Source organism: Gavialis gangeticus, unplaced genomic scaffold (genome assembly GCF_001723915.1).
Source record: "Gavialis gangeticus isolate Ggan-Ray unplaced genomic scaffold, GavGan_comp1, whole genome shotgun sequence".
Taxonomy (NCBI): Eukaryota; Metazoa; Chordata; order Crocodylia; family Gavialidae; genus Gavialis; species Gavialis gangeticus.
The window spans coordinates 108,486,245-108,503,041 of NW_017729024.1; the positions used below are offsets into that span (position 1 = coordinate 108,486,245).

The window sequence follows — 16,797 nt, forward strand, 5'->3', positions numbered from 1 at the left end:
TCAGGAAAACAGACCTTACGAAGACAGGCTGAGAGCCATGGGGCTCTTTAGCCTGGAAAAGTGAAGACTCAGGGGTGATCTGATGGCCACATATAAGTTTATCGGGGTGACCACCAGGATCTGGGGGAACGTTTGTTCACCAGAGCGCCCCAAGGGACGACGAGGTTGAACGGTCATAAACTACTGCGAGACCGTTTCAGGCTGGACATAAGGAAGAATTTCTTTACTGTCCGAGCCCCCAAGGTCTGGAACAGCCTGCCACTGGAGGTAGTTCACGCACCTACATTGAACACCTTCAAGAGCAAATTGGATACTTATCTTGCTGGGATCCTATGACCCCAGCTGACTTCCTCTCCTTCAGACAGGGGGCTGGACTCTATGATCTTCCAAGGTCCCTTCCAGCACATATGTCTATGAAATCTACGAAATTCCTAAATGCTTCTCTAAACAGAAATTATAGAATCATAGACAAGTAGGGTTGGAAGGAACCACCAGAGGTCATCTAGCCCACCCCCCTGCCTGGGCAGGATCATCCCTATCCAAACCATACTATACAAATCCATATCTAAACAATTTGTAAAACTACTATGAAATGGATTTCAGCAGATGCTTAAGTACTTTTCTGAACTCCGGTCCTAACATATTACTAAAGTCCAGGGGGATAGGATAAATCTGAAGTTATACAAATAATGAAGGGAGGTGTGGGAGTATGTCACAGAGGGACTGACTTCTTCAATAGGGAGTAGGAGAAATCCATCTCTGCTTGCTTAACTGCCTCCTATTAGAGGTGGAAAAAAGAACACCTGGGTTATGTAAAGGATCAGGCATCATTTCTGAAGGAAGAGCCAGCTGGGATCTGGATTCACTGAAGACCATGTGCATTGCCACAATAAGTTCAGAGAGCAGTAGAGAGCTGGTAAAAGCTTGAGGCCAGAAGACATATGGAAGAAAGTCTGCACATGAAACCTGGAGCCAAGGGAAAAAGGAAGGTCAAAGAGGATTATTCTGTGGGCTGATGTTCTGGACAAGGATTCAAAAAGATCTCTGCAGCTGGTAGCAACCCAGAGCAGGTTGGTTTAAACCACCTCCAAGCCAAGCCCTGCTGAAAATACCCTACCATTTGTTCTGATCCTGTGCATGCTCAAGCCCAGAAATGAGGCCCTCTAGCTGCCTTAGAGTAGGCACTGAGCCCAAGGTTCTCTTCTCAGGTGTGTTTACTGGTATATACTCCTTGCTCTAAGATGACCATGTTGTCCCATTCACAATATTGGGCAGGCACAGAGTAAACAGCTGGTCCATGCTCAGGGCTCAGATGAGACCCAAGGGCCTTACATTCAGTATGGATGGAGGTTGGTTTTGTACTGCTATTTCAACACCAAGCATCAGTAGGCAGCTAAACCTGGAATCCTCAGTTCTGAGTGAAGAGGAATGCTGAAGAGACCAACTATTACATTACAGAGCAATTATATCTGATGGCTTCACTTTAGAAGAGGCTCAGTCCTCCACATGAGCATTACTGGCCTGAAAGAATAGAGATGAAGTTTTTGTGCAATCTTAAAGGAAAGGTAGAACTCTGGAGGGATCATCTCCAGCAATGGAGAGGTTCTCCCAAGAGACCTACCAACACAGTATTTGTTGAACACTAAAACAATTACTCATTTTTAGAATGGCAGCAATAAGTGTATCTGAAAGAAGGTCTGGATGGAGAGCTCACCTAACAGAAGAGATATCAAAACAAATAGTGCAAAATCATAAGGTATGTCTAGATTACATGCTAATGTGTAGTGAAACAGATCAGGTATGTCTACTCAGCAAGATAGCTCATATACAAGAAGCAGTCTAGATGCAATAGAAGCTAGCTCACATGGCCCCAGTATGGCACTGGCATGATGATTATGTAAACTATTTCTGGCACCTAAGATAGCAATATCTGTGCTACATTCACTTCAGTATATAGTGTAGAAATATCTGTTAACCACAAAGCAGGAAAGGTCAATAAGTGAAGCAGGCCAACAGACAAGACTACAGCCTGGCTTAAATGGTTGCCACCACCGGGCAACAGCCATTTCAAGTATTTAATATTCATAGTAGCATTGTTTAGGGAGGGGACTTAGTTATTTGAATACAAATGTTGGAAAATTGTTGTTCACATCTGAACTGAATATGAATGAAAGATTTATCCTATCCATATGGAAAAACCTGTTGTCCTGCACATACCAATTGTTCTAAGCAAAAGTGTAGCTTCCCAGAGATTTAAATAAAATAAGTAGTTGTTGTCAATCAAAAAGCTATATGGATCTGTTACCAGTATAGTTAACACTCATCATGTCTATTATCTTTGATGACATTTTCTCATTTTGTTTTGTTTGACCATCCCAGTAATGACCCAATAATGGTCAGCATGCTGGAATTTTGCCAGAACTGCATTTACTCCAGATACTAAACAGGGTGCAAAAGGGCCACACAGGAAAACTGGTGAAATTGCTAGATTCTACCACACAAAGTGGTTGTAGCAGAGCACCTTTGGTGCCTGCTACTTTAAGGTTTGAGAACAGGCAGCAGGGAAGCCTGCAGGTGTCGGCTAGCCCTGATGAGGCAGTCCCATGACTGCAAGAGAGCCCTGGGATAGGAGGAGATGACTAAGTAGCCTCCATTTTAGATCCAGGGTCTCAGGAATGAGTCAGCAGTCTGCTGCTGCAGCCAAAGGAACAACATCTGCCTGAACTGCTGCTTGAAACATCCTTGGAGGTAAAAGCAGGAGTTATGGTGATGGCAGGAGGCTCCTGGTCCTGGGTATGACTGAAAACTACACCCTGCTAAGGAAGGATGGGCTGGTGAGACTGCCCATGGCAGAGCAGTTCCCCAGAAGTGCCAGGCCAGTTGCCTCCCCAGTGAAATGCAGGTAGGGGCACCTTATAACCCCAGCCTCCACATCCTGGTGGGTCACCCATACTTAGGGACAGGCATGGGGGCCAGGCACATCTACAGACACATGAGCCCCATGGGGTGTACAACCCTGGAGGCCCCAGTGAAAGGGGCAGATAGATAAAACAGCCCTAGTGAGGGGGCAGAACTTTGTGGTGGCCTGCACAGAGTAGGGTGTGCTGCTGCGGCCTGAAGGCTTATGCGTAAGCCGGTGTAAAGTAGGGTTGTAAGCGTGATCTGAAGGGCTGCACTGGGGGGGTGTTAAGTAGGGCTGCAGTGGTGGCCTGAAGGGCAGCATACAAACTAACCTCCACAAGTATGCAAATGTATGAAGTTGCCCAGCCAGGGACTAGGGGCAGAATCACCTCTATGTGAGGCAAGGTGGTACCACGTAGAGTAGGGAAGCTCGACCCAAAGGGCTGCATGGAGACCAGCCAGCATGCAAGTAGTCAAGTCTGATGGCCCAAGAAGGGCTGCTCAGGGGAGCAGGGCAGCAAGAGAGTGGCCCAGTGATGGGCAGTATGAAAGAGGCCGTGAGAGTGGGCAGAGTGAAAGAGGCCCCAGTAAGAGTGGGGTGGTATGCAAGTATGGGGCCAAGTGAAGGGCAGAGTGAAACTGACTCAGCATAGGACTGAGTTTGGCGCAGCCTTAAACCGGAGGTGTAGTAATAATCTGGATGCCATCTGTGAGGCATAGAACACAGCATAGGGGCGGCAAGGAGCCATAGCACCTTCTGGCATCGGGGCATTAAAATAGGCAGCCTCCCTCATTTAACAACAGTTCATTAAACCAGCAAGTCGTGACAGGAGAGACTGGGCGGACTGGCTCAGAGACAGGTGGGCAGGCTGAGGTTGAGACCCAGCCCTGAGTTGGCCTCCTGTCACAGTGGTAAAGCCCCAAGACTGTAAAAGACACTGTGACTTCCATCTTCTGAAAGCATGAACATAAGAACTGCCATTTACTGGGTCAGACCAGAGAAATATTTTACCCAGTATCCTATGTCACAGTGGCAGAGTGTGGATGATTAACAGGGTATGACCAGGATTTTTTCTACTGTCAGATTTAATACTAAGTAGCCTAAATACCTCATTTTGATCTTGAGAGTCAACACAAGTTTACAGGAAAACCTCTGATCATGGTTAAACTTCAATACTGAAAAGTTAAGAAAGAATTTTGATGGTGATAAATTGGGATTACTGCTCTTGAGGAAAGTAACTTGCTTTCAGACTCGTCTTTTCTGGAACTTAAAAATTAGTGCTATTTTGGATTCTGAAAAGACCCAGAAATCTTAGAATGGATATAAATAGCACAGAAGATGCATTTCAGAACCATATCTGCATACTAAGGTTTGGCAAGATAGTTTCTACCCTTCAGAGAGATCAATAAAGGAACCATTTAAAATGGGCAGCAAGGAAAATAACAGTTTCTTTACAATATAATGAAGAGCAAGAATCATTAAGGGATTATCTTTCCACAGATCATAATGGATTTAATATTCAGCCCAAAACAAAATTGGATTTAGATCAGAAGTTTACTATAAAGCCTATACTGATACTAGGTAAGATTTTAAAACAAACTATTTGGCATTGCTCTAACTCTTCTCTCATTGGAGACAGTAAAACCCCAGCTGCTGATTGCTTGTCAAAAATCTTAGTCACTGTTAATATGCTGGATGAGAGAGCAGCTTATTTCCAAAATAGTTATCTCAGTGACTGAAGACTGTTATTGTTTAACTAAAAAAATCCTCAGTATTAAAATTCAGAATTGTCAGGGCAAAGAAAGCATTTCTGATCCAAAAGTAAAAGGAACATAAGAACATACACTTAGGCCTTTAGCAATCTTCTTTTCCAATGAATCTGAAGAACTATTGCAAGAACAGGTGCAGACAGAAGATGAGCCTCTTATATGCCCTTCAGCTCAAAAGAATCTGCATCTATCTTTGCTGGGTCTCTCTCGCGCTCTCTTTCTACTATGTGCAAAATAAGATACTGAATTAAGGAAGCTAGATCTCTTGGTATTTTCCTTCTTACAAAGTAAAATGTTTGGGATTACCTGTAATTAGAGCTGACATATTCTAGTGTCTAAGAAGAAAAGATTTGTAACTGAAGAAAGAAGTTCATAATTGTCATCTCTAAAAATCCTGAAATGGATTCAGGAGAACAGGAACGTATGGAGGGGGGTGTAATTTGTTTGTTTTTCTTACCTTGTCTATTAAGAATTTTGCCATTTTTACTGACAGCATATCAACAATAACAACAACAACAAAACTGAACACTGACAAGATTGTCTCATAAGATTAAGCCACTAATCTAGGACAACTAGAAAATATTTACTTAAAAAATCATTTTACCCTCATATAGAAGACAGAAAATATTTTAAAAGGATATTATTTCATCAGAACTAATGGTGTTTAGTTATATACATAACATTACTGGAAGACTTATATTTAATGTGCTACTATAAACATTAAATGCTTAAACAGGCATAGTTTATGCTCAGTAGTTTATGCTGTTCTACAGCTGCTGTTTTACAGGTTTAAAACTAATAAGAGAAATTATTTTTTTATGCAACATGTAGTTCGCAGTTAACTGGCAGAACTCATTATCACAGAAGGTTGTAGAGGCAGATAGTATAGCCAGTTTCAAAAAAGGAACTAAACAGGTTCATGAATGACAGACCTTCATTAACAGCAATTAAACAGAACAGTCGGGTATGCATCTAAAAACCAATGATCAGAGCCATAATCAGGCAATTTGGTGCCCAGTGCAGGTTAACTGCAAAGCACCTATGCACTGTATCAGGGGTTTTCACAACCAGTGTGCCATGGACACTGGGGCTAGGGACAAACATTCAAAAAGCCTGAACCTCAACTGACTTCGTCTTTGCAGGTTCTTCTAACCTGGCTAGGCTGAACTGGTTTGTAACTGTACAGACATTCCCTCTGGACTGAAGAAATGCAAGTACATGCCTGCAGTGGCTCAGGCTAGCAGCTGGCGGGCGCTAAAGGAGCCCTCCCTTACCCTCTACAGTGCTGAGCTGAGAGGGGCATGGTCAGGCCCCAGCAGGATGCTCTGATTAGGGAGGGGTCCCTACCCTCACTGATAACAGAGCTGATAAATGCATTTATCACCCCATCAGAAAACACAAGTCTCTCTCATTAGTTCAAGCTCCTCTTAAACAACATTTTCCAAGGAAGGAATGGAGGGACATTACCAGCTACCTGTTGATTAGCTCCAAAAAGCCCTAAGGGAACACTGTGCTGTCTACCTTTGTCCTGTCTGCCTTACACAGACACCTCTCAGCATTAGCTATCATGCCATATGCTGACTATGGTCCGTGCTGTGGGAGGGAGGGAGGGGGGAATCTCTGCTTGGGCAGTGAGCAGTGAGGGGGTGTGGGACAGGGAAAGCCAGGCAGAAGCTGCTGTGCCTGCCATCTCTGCTGGAACTCCAGCCAGGGAGCAGCGGGGAGGGGCCAGCCCAGCTCTCTGGAGCAGATAGCCCCACCCAGAGCTGCAAAGCATCTGGAATGCTGGGGGGGACAGACACTGCATAAACCAGTTTGACCCAAATCAGTTAAGTCTGATACTACGTTCAACTAGGTTTATCTCAAACCAGTTTCAGACATTACAGGTTTAAACCAGTTTCTGATCACTTAAACTGGGTTATGTGTAATATCTGTCCCTAGCCTGGAAGTCCACAGAATATGTCTAAAGGGTCCACAAAAGATGACTATGATCAATCAAAAGGATGTGAATACCCCCACTTACAATTCAAAGGGATCCACAGCTCCATTCAAAAGTTCCAAAGTGGTCTGCAGATGAAAAAAGGTTGCAAACCACTGTACTATCTCTCATTACTGTTATTTGATTTGGAACCTCTGTATGAGGGCACGTGGTACCAGTGCACCACTGGTAGGACCCTTGCTACAGTACAACTAATGGTGGTGGATGCCAGAGAGCATATGATAAAGGATAGATAATTCTAAACACACTATGTTCTCACTCCAAAGCCTCCACTCCTGCCACTCAGAGATATGGGCTAGACAGACCATTTGTCTCATCCACGATGTCCTTTTCTATGTTCTTATGTACTCCAGTTGTAAAGAACATCTTCTCATTTTAGAGCATGGTATTGGTGATGATGGAAACAAACTACCATGAAGGCAAAAGAAGGCCCATGGGTCCATCAGCTTCTGGGATGAAGACAGGGCTTGATTAATGCCTGATAAGCAGGGATCCTGCTTTTCCCCGATTAAAAAACCCTGCAAATTCTCTGCTAAAAAAAAATCACAAATTGTCTAATAAAAAACCCCAAATCCATGATTAAAATGAAAGGGCCCACACAGTCCCACTCATGCCTCTCACTCCCCACCCACAGTCCCTGCAGCCTTGCTGGTGCCCCTTGTCCCGCAGCCTTGCTGGTGCCCCTTGCACCCAGAGCCAAAAGACTCAGGGTTTACCATATAATACCAGATGGGCCTCTGCAGAGTCAACAGCGTTTCAAGCCATGGTGACCCCACAGCTCAGCATTGCTTAGTTTATGTGTTTACTCCAGATACCTCCCCACCCCCACAAAGGATCCATGTGCTAATTAGCCCCTCATAACTGGAACTGGGTGTTCTTGACACAAGATCTGGGATCCTTCAAAACTTTATATGCAGATGAAGTGCAGGGCAATCTGGTCTGGCTCATGGAGGGCAGGGCCACACTAATCATATGTAAGAGTATGACAGAGGGGGCAACAGAGGGATTCTGGGTGAACTGTTTGGGACATTTAAGGCTGATGAAGAAACAGAAGTCATTAGAAATGGGAAAGGAAGGCACAGCTCAGCTTTGGGAATAAAGAAGTCAAAATGTATTCAGTGTTGTGATTCAACATGATTTGAAAGAGTTAGCAGTGATGACAACTGAGCACAATGAGCACTAACATATATCTTACTCAGATGGGCTGCACTAACCTATCCTTGTGGTAGGTTCCCATCACTAAATTTGCACAATATAGGCCATGTGTTTTATAGTCACACTCAGTGTCAGCTGCATTTAATCAACTATGGTTTCCATTACTGAGCACATGCTGCTTTTGGCAGCAATTTAATGATAGATAGGCAGCAGTTTAATGATTTAATGAGGTTTCCTTGTATGCAAATAAGATAAGGGCTTTTTTCTCCCCATGCTGATTTGGGGGAAAAACCTCATCTTGTTTTCCAGTACATACGGTAACATTAAAGCAATGATAAAAATCTAAAACTTATAAATGTGCCACAGTACATACACCAGGAACAGGTGTAGTTTCTTTTTAAGAGTGGTCAGAGAAAAAGAGTATTAACAAGAATTGATTTATATAGACATGCCTCTTGAGGTATTTAAAATCCTTCCTAACAGGTTCTTTTTTAAGTAAAAAAAATAGATAACTCCCTGATAACACACGGAGAAAAATATTAAATTTTTAAATGCGAGACAAAAATCTCAGATAGCCAAGCTGAAAATTGCCCTCTTATACCATGAAAGAAGTAAAACCCCTTGAGCAACTTTTATATACAACATTGAAAGTGTCCCCAAAATATAAAAAATACAAATATCTATTCATAACACTAACAATAAGGCAATGATGTCAAACATACAAGCCGTAGGACGGATCTGGCCCACAGAGCCACTTCATCAGGTCTGCTACTGGTGGGGCCAGGGAATTTTGGGATATAGCCAGGGTGGGACTGGCCGGGCTCAGTGCCAGAATCTAAACTTAATGTACAATTTCTCTGAACATATTTCCCCATTAAAATAGCAACATCTACTTTCAGTGTTAACTCAAACTGATTCACCATTTCGAAGAGGTTTTTTTTTTTTAATTAAAATTAAGTAATAAGACTGTATCTGTGAAACCTTGACACCCCAACAACAGCTGGGGTCAAGCAAAGTTTTGAAAATAAGAAAATGTCTGGGACTAGCACATCCCAACTTGTAGCAGAACTTACAAAATGAACATTAGAAGATTTAAAGGAGTTTGCAGGCTTTGATAGCTTTGGCTACCAGGTTTGAAAGTGTTCCATATCCCACTGTCCTTCCCACCCCATCCACATGGAGAGCATACAGTTCTGAAATGAGAATCCATTTTTTAATACTATAAAAACTGTCAGCCCTCTGATGAATTTTACAAATATCATCAGCTGTCTTCCCATAAAATATCCTATTAAAAACTGTATTTATTCTCATTAACTATTGGGATTTCAAATGGTATAACTTCTAACTATAAAAATAATTAGAGACATTTTTTCCGAGCAAATTCAGAACTAACACTAGGAAGACAAATTAAGTCAGAGAAATTGCAAAAATCCCATTTCTAGTCTTTTCTTAAAGACAACAGACTTACAGTAAAATTAATAGCTGAAACCTAAAAAGATTATGCAAGCTATAGTGGCTTCTACTGCATTGTTCTATTTGTTTCCACTAAAATTCCAACTGCTATCCTAAACTGTAAGCACTTTGGGGCAGGAAATGTTATTTGTTTAACAAAGCCCTTCTACTGTACAGCACTATGTACACATATAGAACTATATAAATAGGAGGAGAAGAACAGGCAGTTGCTTGTCAATCTACTTAAACCTACTGGATGTCTTTTGCCATTACTGTCATTTTGATGATTTCAATAGCCTAGTCAATTCATATAATTCATTCTATCCTTCATTTCTTCTCCACATCTCAAATATGCAGCACTAATCCTCCAGATTCAGCATAGGAAAAAAGATGTGCAAGACCTCAGATAAAGCTTAAATCACAACATTTTAAACCTTTAGCATAGGCCTGTACAGACTTCTGCTGACCTGTCAGACTCTACTGTAATTAAAAAGTTAAAGTTAGGTTTGAAACTTTTGTAGGTTTAGGGCATTTAGCCTCTCAAATTAATTGCTTACGTTACTAATCATATTGATATTTTGTGACTTTCAGTGGAGATTGACAACTCTCTGACCCAATGCTAATTATAGAAGTGTAATTTTTAATAATAGCCATCCCTCCTTAAAAAACTGAACATCATAAAAGCCAAAAGGAATTTAAATACCCTGCATAAATAGTAGTCTAAAGCTAAACAGCCAAAAGTTTCCAGATAATGTGTGCATGTTCAAAATAAAATGACATTAGAAGACTTTTGCAAAAGTAGCTCTAATAATAAGGCATTTTTCCTTAAATCATAAAAATAATTTTATTTACAGAAGCCAGTGATTAGATTGTACCGAAAGGAAAGGTAGACTACTTGCCTAACTCTGGTCATGTCACAATCCCTCTGGGTCAATTCATTCTGTTTAACAGCCAGCTGGGATGACAAGCCACTGCAATTAAAGTTCAGGTTTTCCATTTGTTTTCTTGCCTCTGTTAAATCAGTTTCCAAATTCTGTAAAGAATGCATTTAAAATGTGTTAAAGCATAGGAACCAGTAATGTTTTTTTTTAACATTTCTGCATGTAGCATACATGCGCACACACACACAAATTACCAGACAAAACCTACGTTAAGAGACAGTTAAAGTCAAGAGCATGCAATGATAATTTAGGAGGAAAATGTTTCAGGGATATTTTAACTTTCTAACACCAAACATTATAAAACAAGGAAACTCAGAATTACTGGTAAAGTTAGAAGATATATGAACTTGGAAGTTACGGACATGGTAAACAGACAGCTCAGATGTCCTGCAGAGACATCATAAAACAACCCTAAGAAAAAAATGAATGTATTTTAATATTTGTGCTCCCAGGAAGGAAGAAGTCTAACTCAATTTTTAATAAATTGATAACAATACAATAAAGAAGAATTAAGGAACACTCCTGAAGAATATTTTTTTCAAATTACCTTCTTTCAAAACACTCACCATTTCCCATGTTCTCATAGGAACCAAAGCTAAAGACTGTTCTTAAAAATGGCCACTAGTTCCCATTTTTCCCACTGGGCCCCAACTCAAGCTACTATCAGAAAAATGGTAGCTCTACACTATCCAGAGGAAAATAGGAGAACTGAGAAGCAGGTGATCCAGGACTGCTAAAGCCACCTTTGGCTGCAATCTGTATGACATCAACAAGTTCATAGGAAAGGAGATGGTAGTTATTTGAGAAAGTCACTTCAATTGACGGCAGTCTTACTGAGAGCAACATGAGTGGGCAGCCATTTTAAAAAACAGTAATTCTTTACAAGTTCCTCTGGAAAACATTCTCTTTCAGTGTCTGCTTCACATATATTATACTAGCAAATTGACCGTCAAGAATCACAGGGAGAGGTGGGGGCGGGCAGGGATGGAGTCCCATGTCTGCCCCCCACTTGTCCAGGCTCCCCCTTCCCCCCTCCACCATTTGGGGTTGGGCCCTACTCCCCCTCCCCTGCCATGTTGGGCCCAGACCTGCTCCTCACCTCCCTCCCCCTGCGTTAGGCCCAGGTCCGCTTCTCCCTCTCCGCCCCCACCGGGTCAGGCCCAGCCTGCTCCTCCCCTCCCCTGCCATGTCAGGCCTACCTCCCCCACCCCACCACGTTGAACCTGGGGCCCAGGGCCAGTCCCCTCCTCCCCCCTACTGCCGTTCGGGGTCCAGACCAACTCCACCCACCACTGCCTCCAAGGAACAGGGAGGCGGGGACAAAGCCAGTTGCTGCCGCCTCCAAGGAGCAGGGCCAGGGGGAGGGGAGTGAGGCCACCAGTGCTGGCTTTGCCCTCCACTCTGTCCCTGCCATCATGGTGGCGCTCTGCCACCGACTCCTGTCCAGAAGGCTCTTGGAGCACTCTGATTGGTTGTTTCAGACAACTAATCAGAGTGCAAATAAAACATTACTGACAGACAGACTAAGGCTTTTATAATATTAGAATACTATTTTAAGTGCAAAAGGTTCACTCCTTTGTAACTATGGAGCTGCATGCATGCAGCCTGATTCTGTTCCTTCCTTCTTTATCAAGGAACAGAAATAGTTGTGTCACTGCTACTTGTCCCTGGGGAACACCCCTGCATACATGCTGTAAGACTCAGCAAATTGCTCTAGGTGTGGTAGGGGAGGCTGAAATCAGCACCTGAGCTGGCCCCAGCAGCTTTACCTGGGGTCCTGGGGACCTTCCCAGGCTACAGCAGTGGCAATGCAGGTGCACGGAGCCTGGCCAGCAGCCAGACTATGGTGGCCAGGCTCCGGTTTCAGGTGGCACATGCTGCAGCCACATATGCCACTCTGCTTTTTTTTTTGAGTGTTTTTTTTTAAACTGGAATTTCCTGGTATCTAATTTTGGCTCCACGCTGCACAGCAGCATGGAGAACCTTTTGACATGCACTATGTACATGCTGTGGCACCTCTGAGGGGCTGCAAAGTGCATGTGGGCACTTATATTGCAGAACTGTGCAGGAGCCTAACCAGCTCCCAGAACAACTCCTCAGAGCTGCTTTGACTTATGCACAGCATCCCATGGCACACTATGGGCCCTAGAAAGCAGAAAACAGCCACAGACCCAGATCGTGCTTGCAATTCATTTGAAGGATAAAAGGTGCAGAAAGAGACCTTTATCCAATATACTAGCTAAGGAAGAACCCAGGTACAGGAGGCTCTCAGGACATTGTTTTTGCTCTTTTCAATGAACTTTTATGCTACCAGAGTGGTGCATTAGTGAGAATTAGATCTAAGCTGCAAACACAATATTTTAAAACACATGTTAAAAGGAATGATAATTACAGTTGTTACTCGTATTTGCTCTCTTTTCGCTAATCTCTACCATTTGGATTTTTTTTCTAATGACCCGACTTCCTGAACAACTTGAAACATCTGCTATTAAAAAAATAAAAACAAAGCCAAAATAAAACAACCAACAAACAAACAAAAAACAGCCAACAAACAAAAAGAACCCAACAGCCTAAGCCTATTCCTGGTAGTATTTCCTCCTCTTCCCAGTCTATGTGGAATTTTACTACCAAAATAACATCCACTCCTCTAGAAAGAATATGATATCATCCTGGGATAACCTTTCTAAGTCTACACATTTAACTGCTTAAAGGCTAATATATCAAGACCTGCAGACTAGAAACAGCTGCTTTATCCAAAGGAAAGGCTAGAATCCAACACTACCTACTAGGAGAGAGAATAGTCACTGTTACTTCTCAGAGGACCCGGGATATTTAGAACTAAGGTATTTAACATCTAGAGGAGATATTTTTAAAACAATGTTAAAGTATTTCACATTGATTAATTCTAATTTTACTTCCCCACTGGGTGCTATACTGCTAGATTCAGGACAACTATAAGAGAATAAGTGGGATTGTTTCTGGATCCCGTATCAGCAACAAAACAAATTATGGTCTTTACTACAGGTGATACTGCATAAACCAAAAAGATCCCAGGCTGACTCCCAGAGACCAGGCTGAGTGGTAGCCTTAAAAAAATAAAACACATTTCACTTCCAAACTCAGATAATTTTATATGTCATCTTTATAGTCACTTAAGAACACCACCATAGTAATAAGAATTCCTGTTGTTTAACTTGCCCTCTTAAAAAGACTGTTATTAAATACATTTAAGATACAGGGAAATTTGTTAATTTGCAGACCAGTATAGTACAATGTGATAATCTTGTATTTGGCCTGCGAGGATACGGGTATTATTTCCCATACTGTTTATAAGTACCCAGTTAAAAGCAAATCTGGCATATAACACTGATTCTTGAAAATGTTTAGTAATGGAAATAGGGAAAGACCAGAACACAGGGAAAATTAATTCAAGTTGAAACCCATAAATTTCAATGAAATATTTACAGATTATACATTAACAACAACAATAATGAAAGGTAAACATTTTAGTAATATAATGTTTCTTAATCCATTTGTACATAATAAGAATGTTAAAAAATGTATTTGGCTTTTCTGAAGTCATAGTCTGAAGCATATTACTTCAAAGAAAAATTCTGTTACCTGACTATGCAAAGCTGTTTAAAATGCCAGCTAGTCATTCTCACAATAACCTTGTGAAATAAATCCACTTTACAGAGGAGCAGAAGTGAGGCATAAAGACAAAGTGACTTGACCAACAGCAAAGAGAAATTCTGTGTAAGCTTTACATGCTTAGATCACTGTAGCAAACCTCTCACTATGGCATATGTTAACATTCATAAAATTCAATTATTTCAAAGTTCATGTTATTTGCACACATGTTGTGGAGAAGTGAAATAATTCCAACAATTTTATTACGGCTATTTCAAAACAGCATCTGACAACCTGAAAAATCACTTATATAACTCCAATATGCAGTGTTTCTCTGGTGAGGAACAGGCCATTCCACAAATTCATGGAGACTGAAAAATCTTTCCCCCCAACCAAATGAAGAGCCTTGAACTGTAGAAACTGTCCCCCCATGATGAATGACACACTTTCCAAAGCTCTTCTCTAAGCACCATACCTATAACAACCAGAGGCATCACTGAAGAGCAGACGTGGCTGCCTCTGAATCATGGTGTCAGAAAATTCTACCTTCGTGTATGCTATGAGTAAATTGCCAGAAAAATACCCCAAATCTTTCTATGCAAGGTACAATTTAGATGTGTAAGACATACGAGTAGTGTAGATGATGTTTTACAAGAGTAAAAAAAAAAGATGTTTAAGCCTGAATAATGCAAAAAACAACAACAAAAACTACTCTGTAGATATATATACAAATACTAGCAAAGTTTTATACCAGTGTTTGGTTTATTCCTTAGAATAACTTTAGAATACCTTAAAAATGACAATTTTGAAGACAGAATAAAACAAGGAAATAGTGTTTCAATATAATGTATGATATTCTGAGAAAGCACTCACATAAAATGAAAAACACATAGCACATTTATCATAAACTGTGAATATAACTTTTTAAATATGATATAAAATGAAAAAGCCTCTCACCAAGAGTGGAGCCCTCTGGAGGCTAGGATGCAATTTATTCAAACCATGGTTGAAAAGTTTTTAAAATAGTCTTACAATACAGAAAAAACCCAGTCCATCACAATCACATTAAACTAAATTATAATTGAGGAAAAACAACCCCTGAATGATAAGATTTTTAAAGCTGTTTAAAAAAAAGTTACATTTAATCTTAAAATACAGTATCTTTTATTTTTTAATGATTACATTTTAGGATGACTATTTGAAGTCAGTTTCCTGCTTTGCACTATCAATTTTTAAAAAGCTGTGGGTCTTAAGAGAACGAATGTAAATGAATGTCAGTCCCCACTGGTAGATTTGAATATATAACTTGTTATATAAAGAAAATAACATGTACTGTAAATGCCTGGGAGAAGTAGTTCTGAAATAATATCCAGAAGACCATTCCATGTCATACCTTTATTTTGGCATCAATGCCAGATTTTTCTATTCTCCACTGTGCCTCCTGCTTCCTCAGTTTCTCCAGGTCATTTAGCAGGTCAGTGCAGTGTGCATTTAATCCCTTATTTTCTTCTTCCAGATTTTTTATAACCAGTCTGTTTTGCTCTTCCTTCTCCTGTGCACACTCCTTAGTGTCCTGTAGAACAGTACCACAAGGGCCGATAAACAAAAAAAAAAGTGAGAACTAATCAGCAAATATAAACTGTGCAGTTTTACCTTCACAGCAGCTTCTTCTATATTTGATGGCCAAGGTCACCTGTGTACTTTTATTGGCCTCTTTCATGCAGGTGGAAGGGTCATATATTTTAGTTGGATGACAGCTTTGATGAGTACACATTTGCAAAGAGACCATTAATTGATCAAGCTGCCTTTGATGCTGTCCCCAGCTATTTTTGAGACCCACACAGACTTCCTCCCAGACCTCGGCTTTATCAATTAATAATGCCAGTCCCATCAGAATCTAATTACAAGAAGCCACATCTTCACACTCCTACTTTCTTTGCTCCATTTCCATCATTAACTATTTATCTGAAAGTTATAAAGCTTGGATTTTTAGCTTTAAAGCGTCTTTCTCAGAGTTAGTGCGTGAGAAAACTGTAAGGCCTAAGGCAATTTTTCCTCCAAGCTTGTCACTTCCAGTGCCACAAGGGCTGACACCGTTTAAAGTAGTACTTCAAAGCTATGGTCCCATAAAACTATGTACAAGTCAATATACCTTATGTTCTTGACTTTTATCTTTAAATTTCTGCAGCAAGTTACTGAATTTGTTCTTCAAGAGGGTATTTTCCTCATCTACAGCAAGCTTTCTCTGTACCAAGTTATTTATCTCCTGTTGCTGTCCTGATATTCTCTATTTAAGACAAGACAAAAAATTAATTAAAAACAAAAATCAGCATTTGTAGTACATTAATTATTTGCTCTCATTGTCAAAGCCTTGTTTTAAGTTTTATGGTGTGTGACCTTCTAACATGTGGCTTTACATAATTCCTATCGTTGTATCTATATTTAAAATCATATTTCAAATTGTCAATATGTAACATAATAAATTATAAAGAGAATGGCCTGTGCTCCTTCTGGACACAAGTACAAATAGAATAGGAATTATTCAGATCAGTCTGAGAAGATAAAGTGGTTGCAAACCCCTGTGATATTTTTGGTTAGGGATTAAAAACAAGGTTATTTTTGCAATTGCACATGCAGCATATGAAAATATAGCCAGAACACAAATTGTCTGAACTCCAGAATTCATAAAAAATGAAAAAAACTATTAACTGATGGAACTAAAAAAAAAAAGGATAACGATACAACTCAGTTACACCTTGAAAGGCAATAGTCTAATGGAATTTGCATCTGAAGGCAATTAAGACATTGTTGAACAAAGGCAACACTTAGTGTACTGTACATAATAAAACCTAACAACTATTAGAAAAAGAAATCCAAGTTTCTTTGTTAAATACTTTCATTCTTTATTCTCGAGGCTTGCATTTTCCAACCTCGCAGATCATAAACAAA

General features: G+C 40.6%; 1 protein-coding gene across 5 annotated transcripts in view; it reads right to left on the reverse strand.

Annotated features, from left to right (window-relative positions):
- CNTLN (centlein) overlaps positions 1-16,797 on the reverse strand; it is a 474,592-nt gene that overhangs the window by 335,442 nt on the left and 122,353 nt on the right. For 4 of the 5 annotated variants that reach the window (XM_019517544.1, XM_019517542.1, XM_019517545.1 and 1 more), the window contains exons 4-6: positions 16,001-16,135; positions 15,242-15,421; positions 10,177-10,310 (exon numbers count right to left, since the gene is read on the reverse strand). In XM_019517544.1, coding sequence (XP_019373089.1) covers positions 10,177-10,310; positions 15,242-15,421; positions 16,001-16,135 — 449 coding nt within the window. The remainder of the gene's footprint in view (positions 1-10,176; positions 10,311-15,241; positions 15,422-16,000; positions 16,136-16,797) is intronic. The other variant, XM_019517543.1, reaches the window with a different exon arrangement.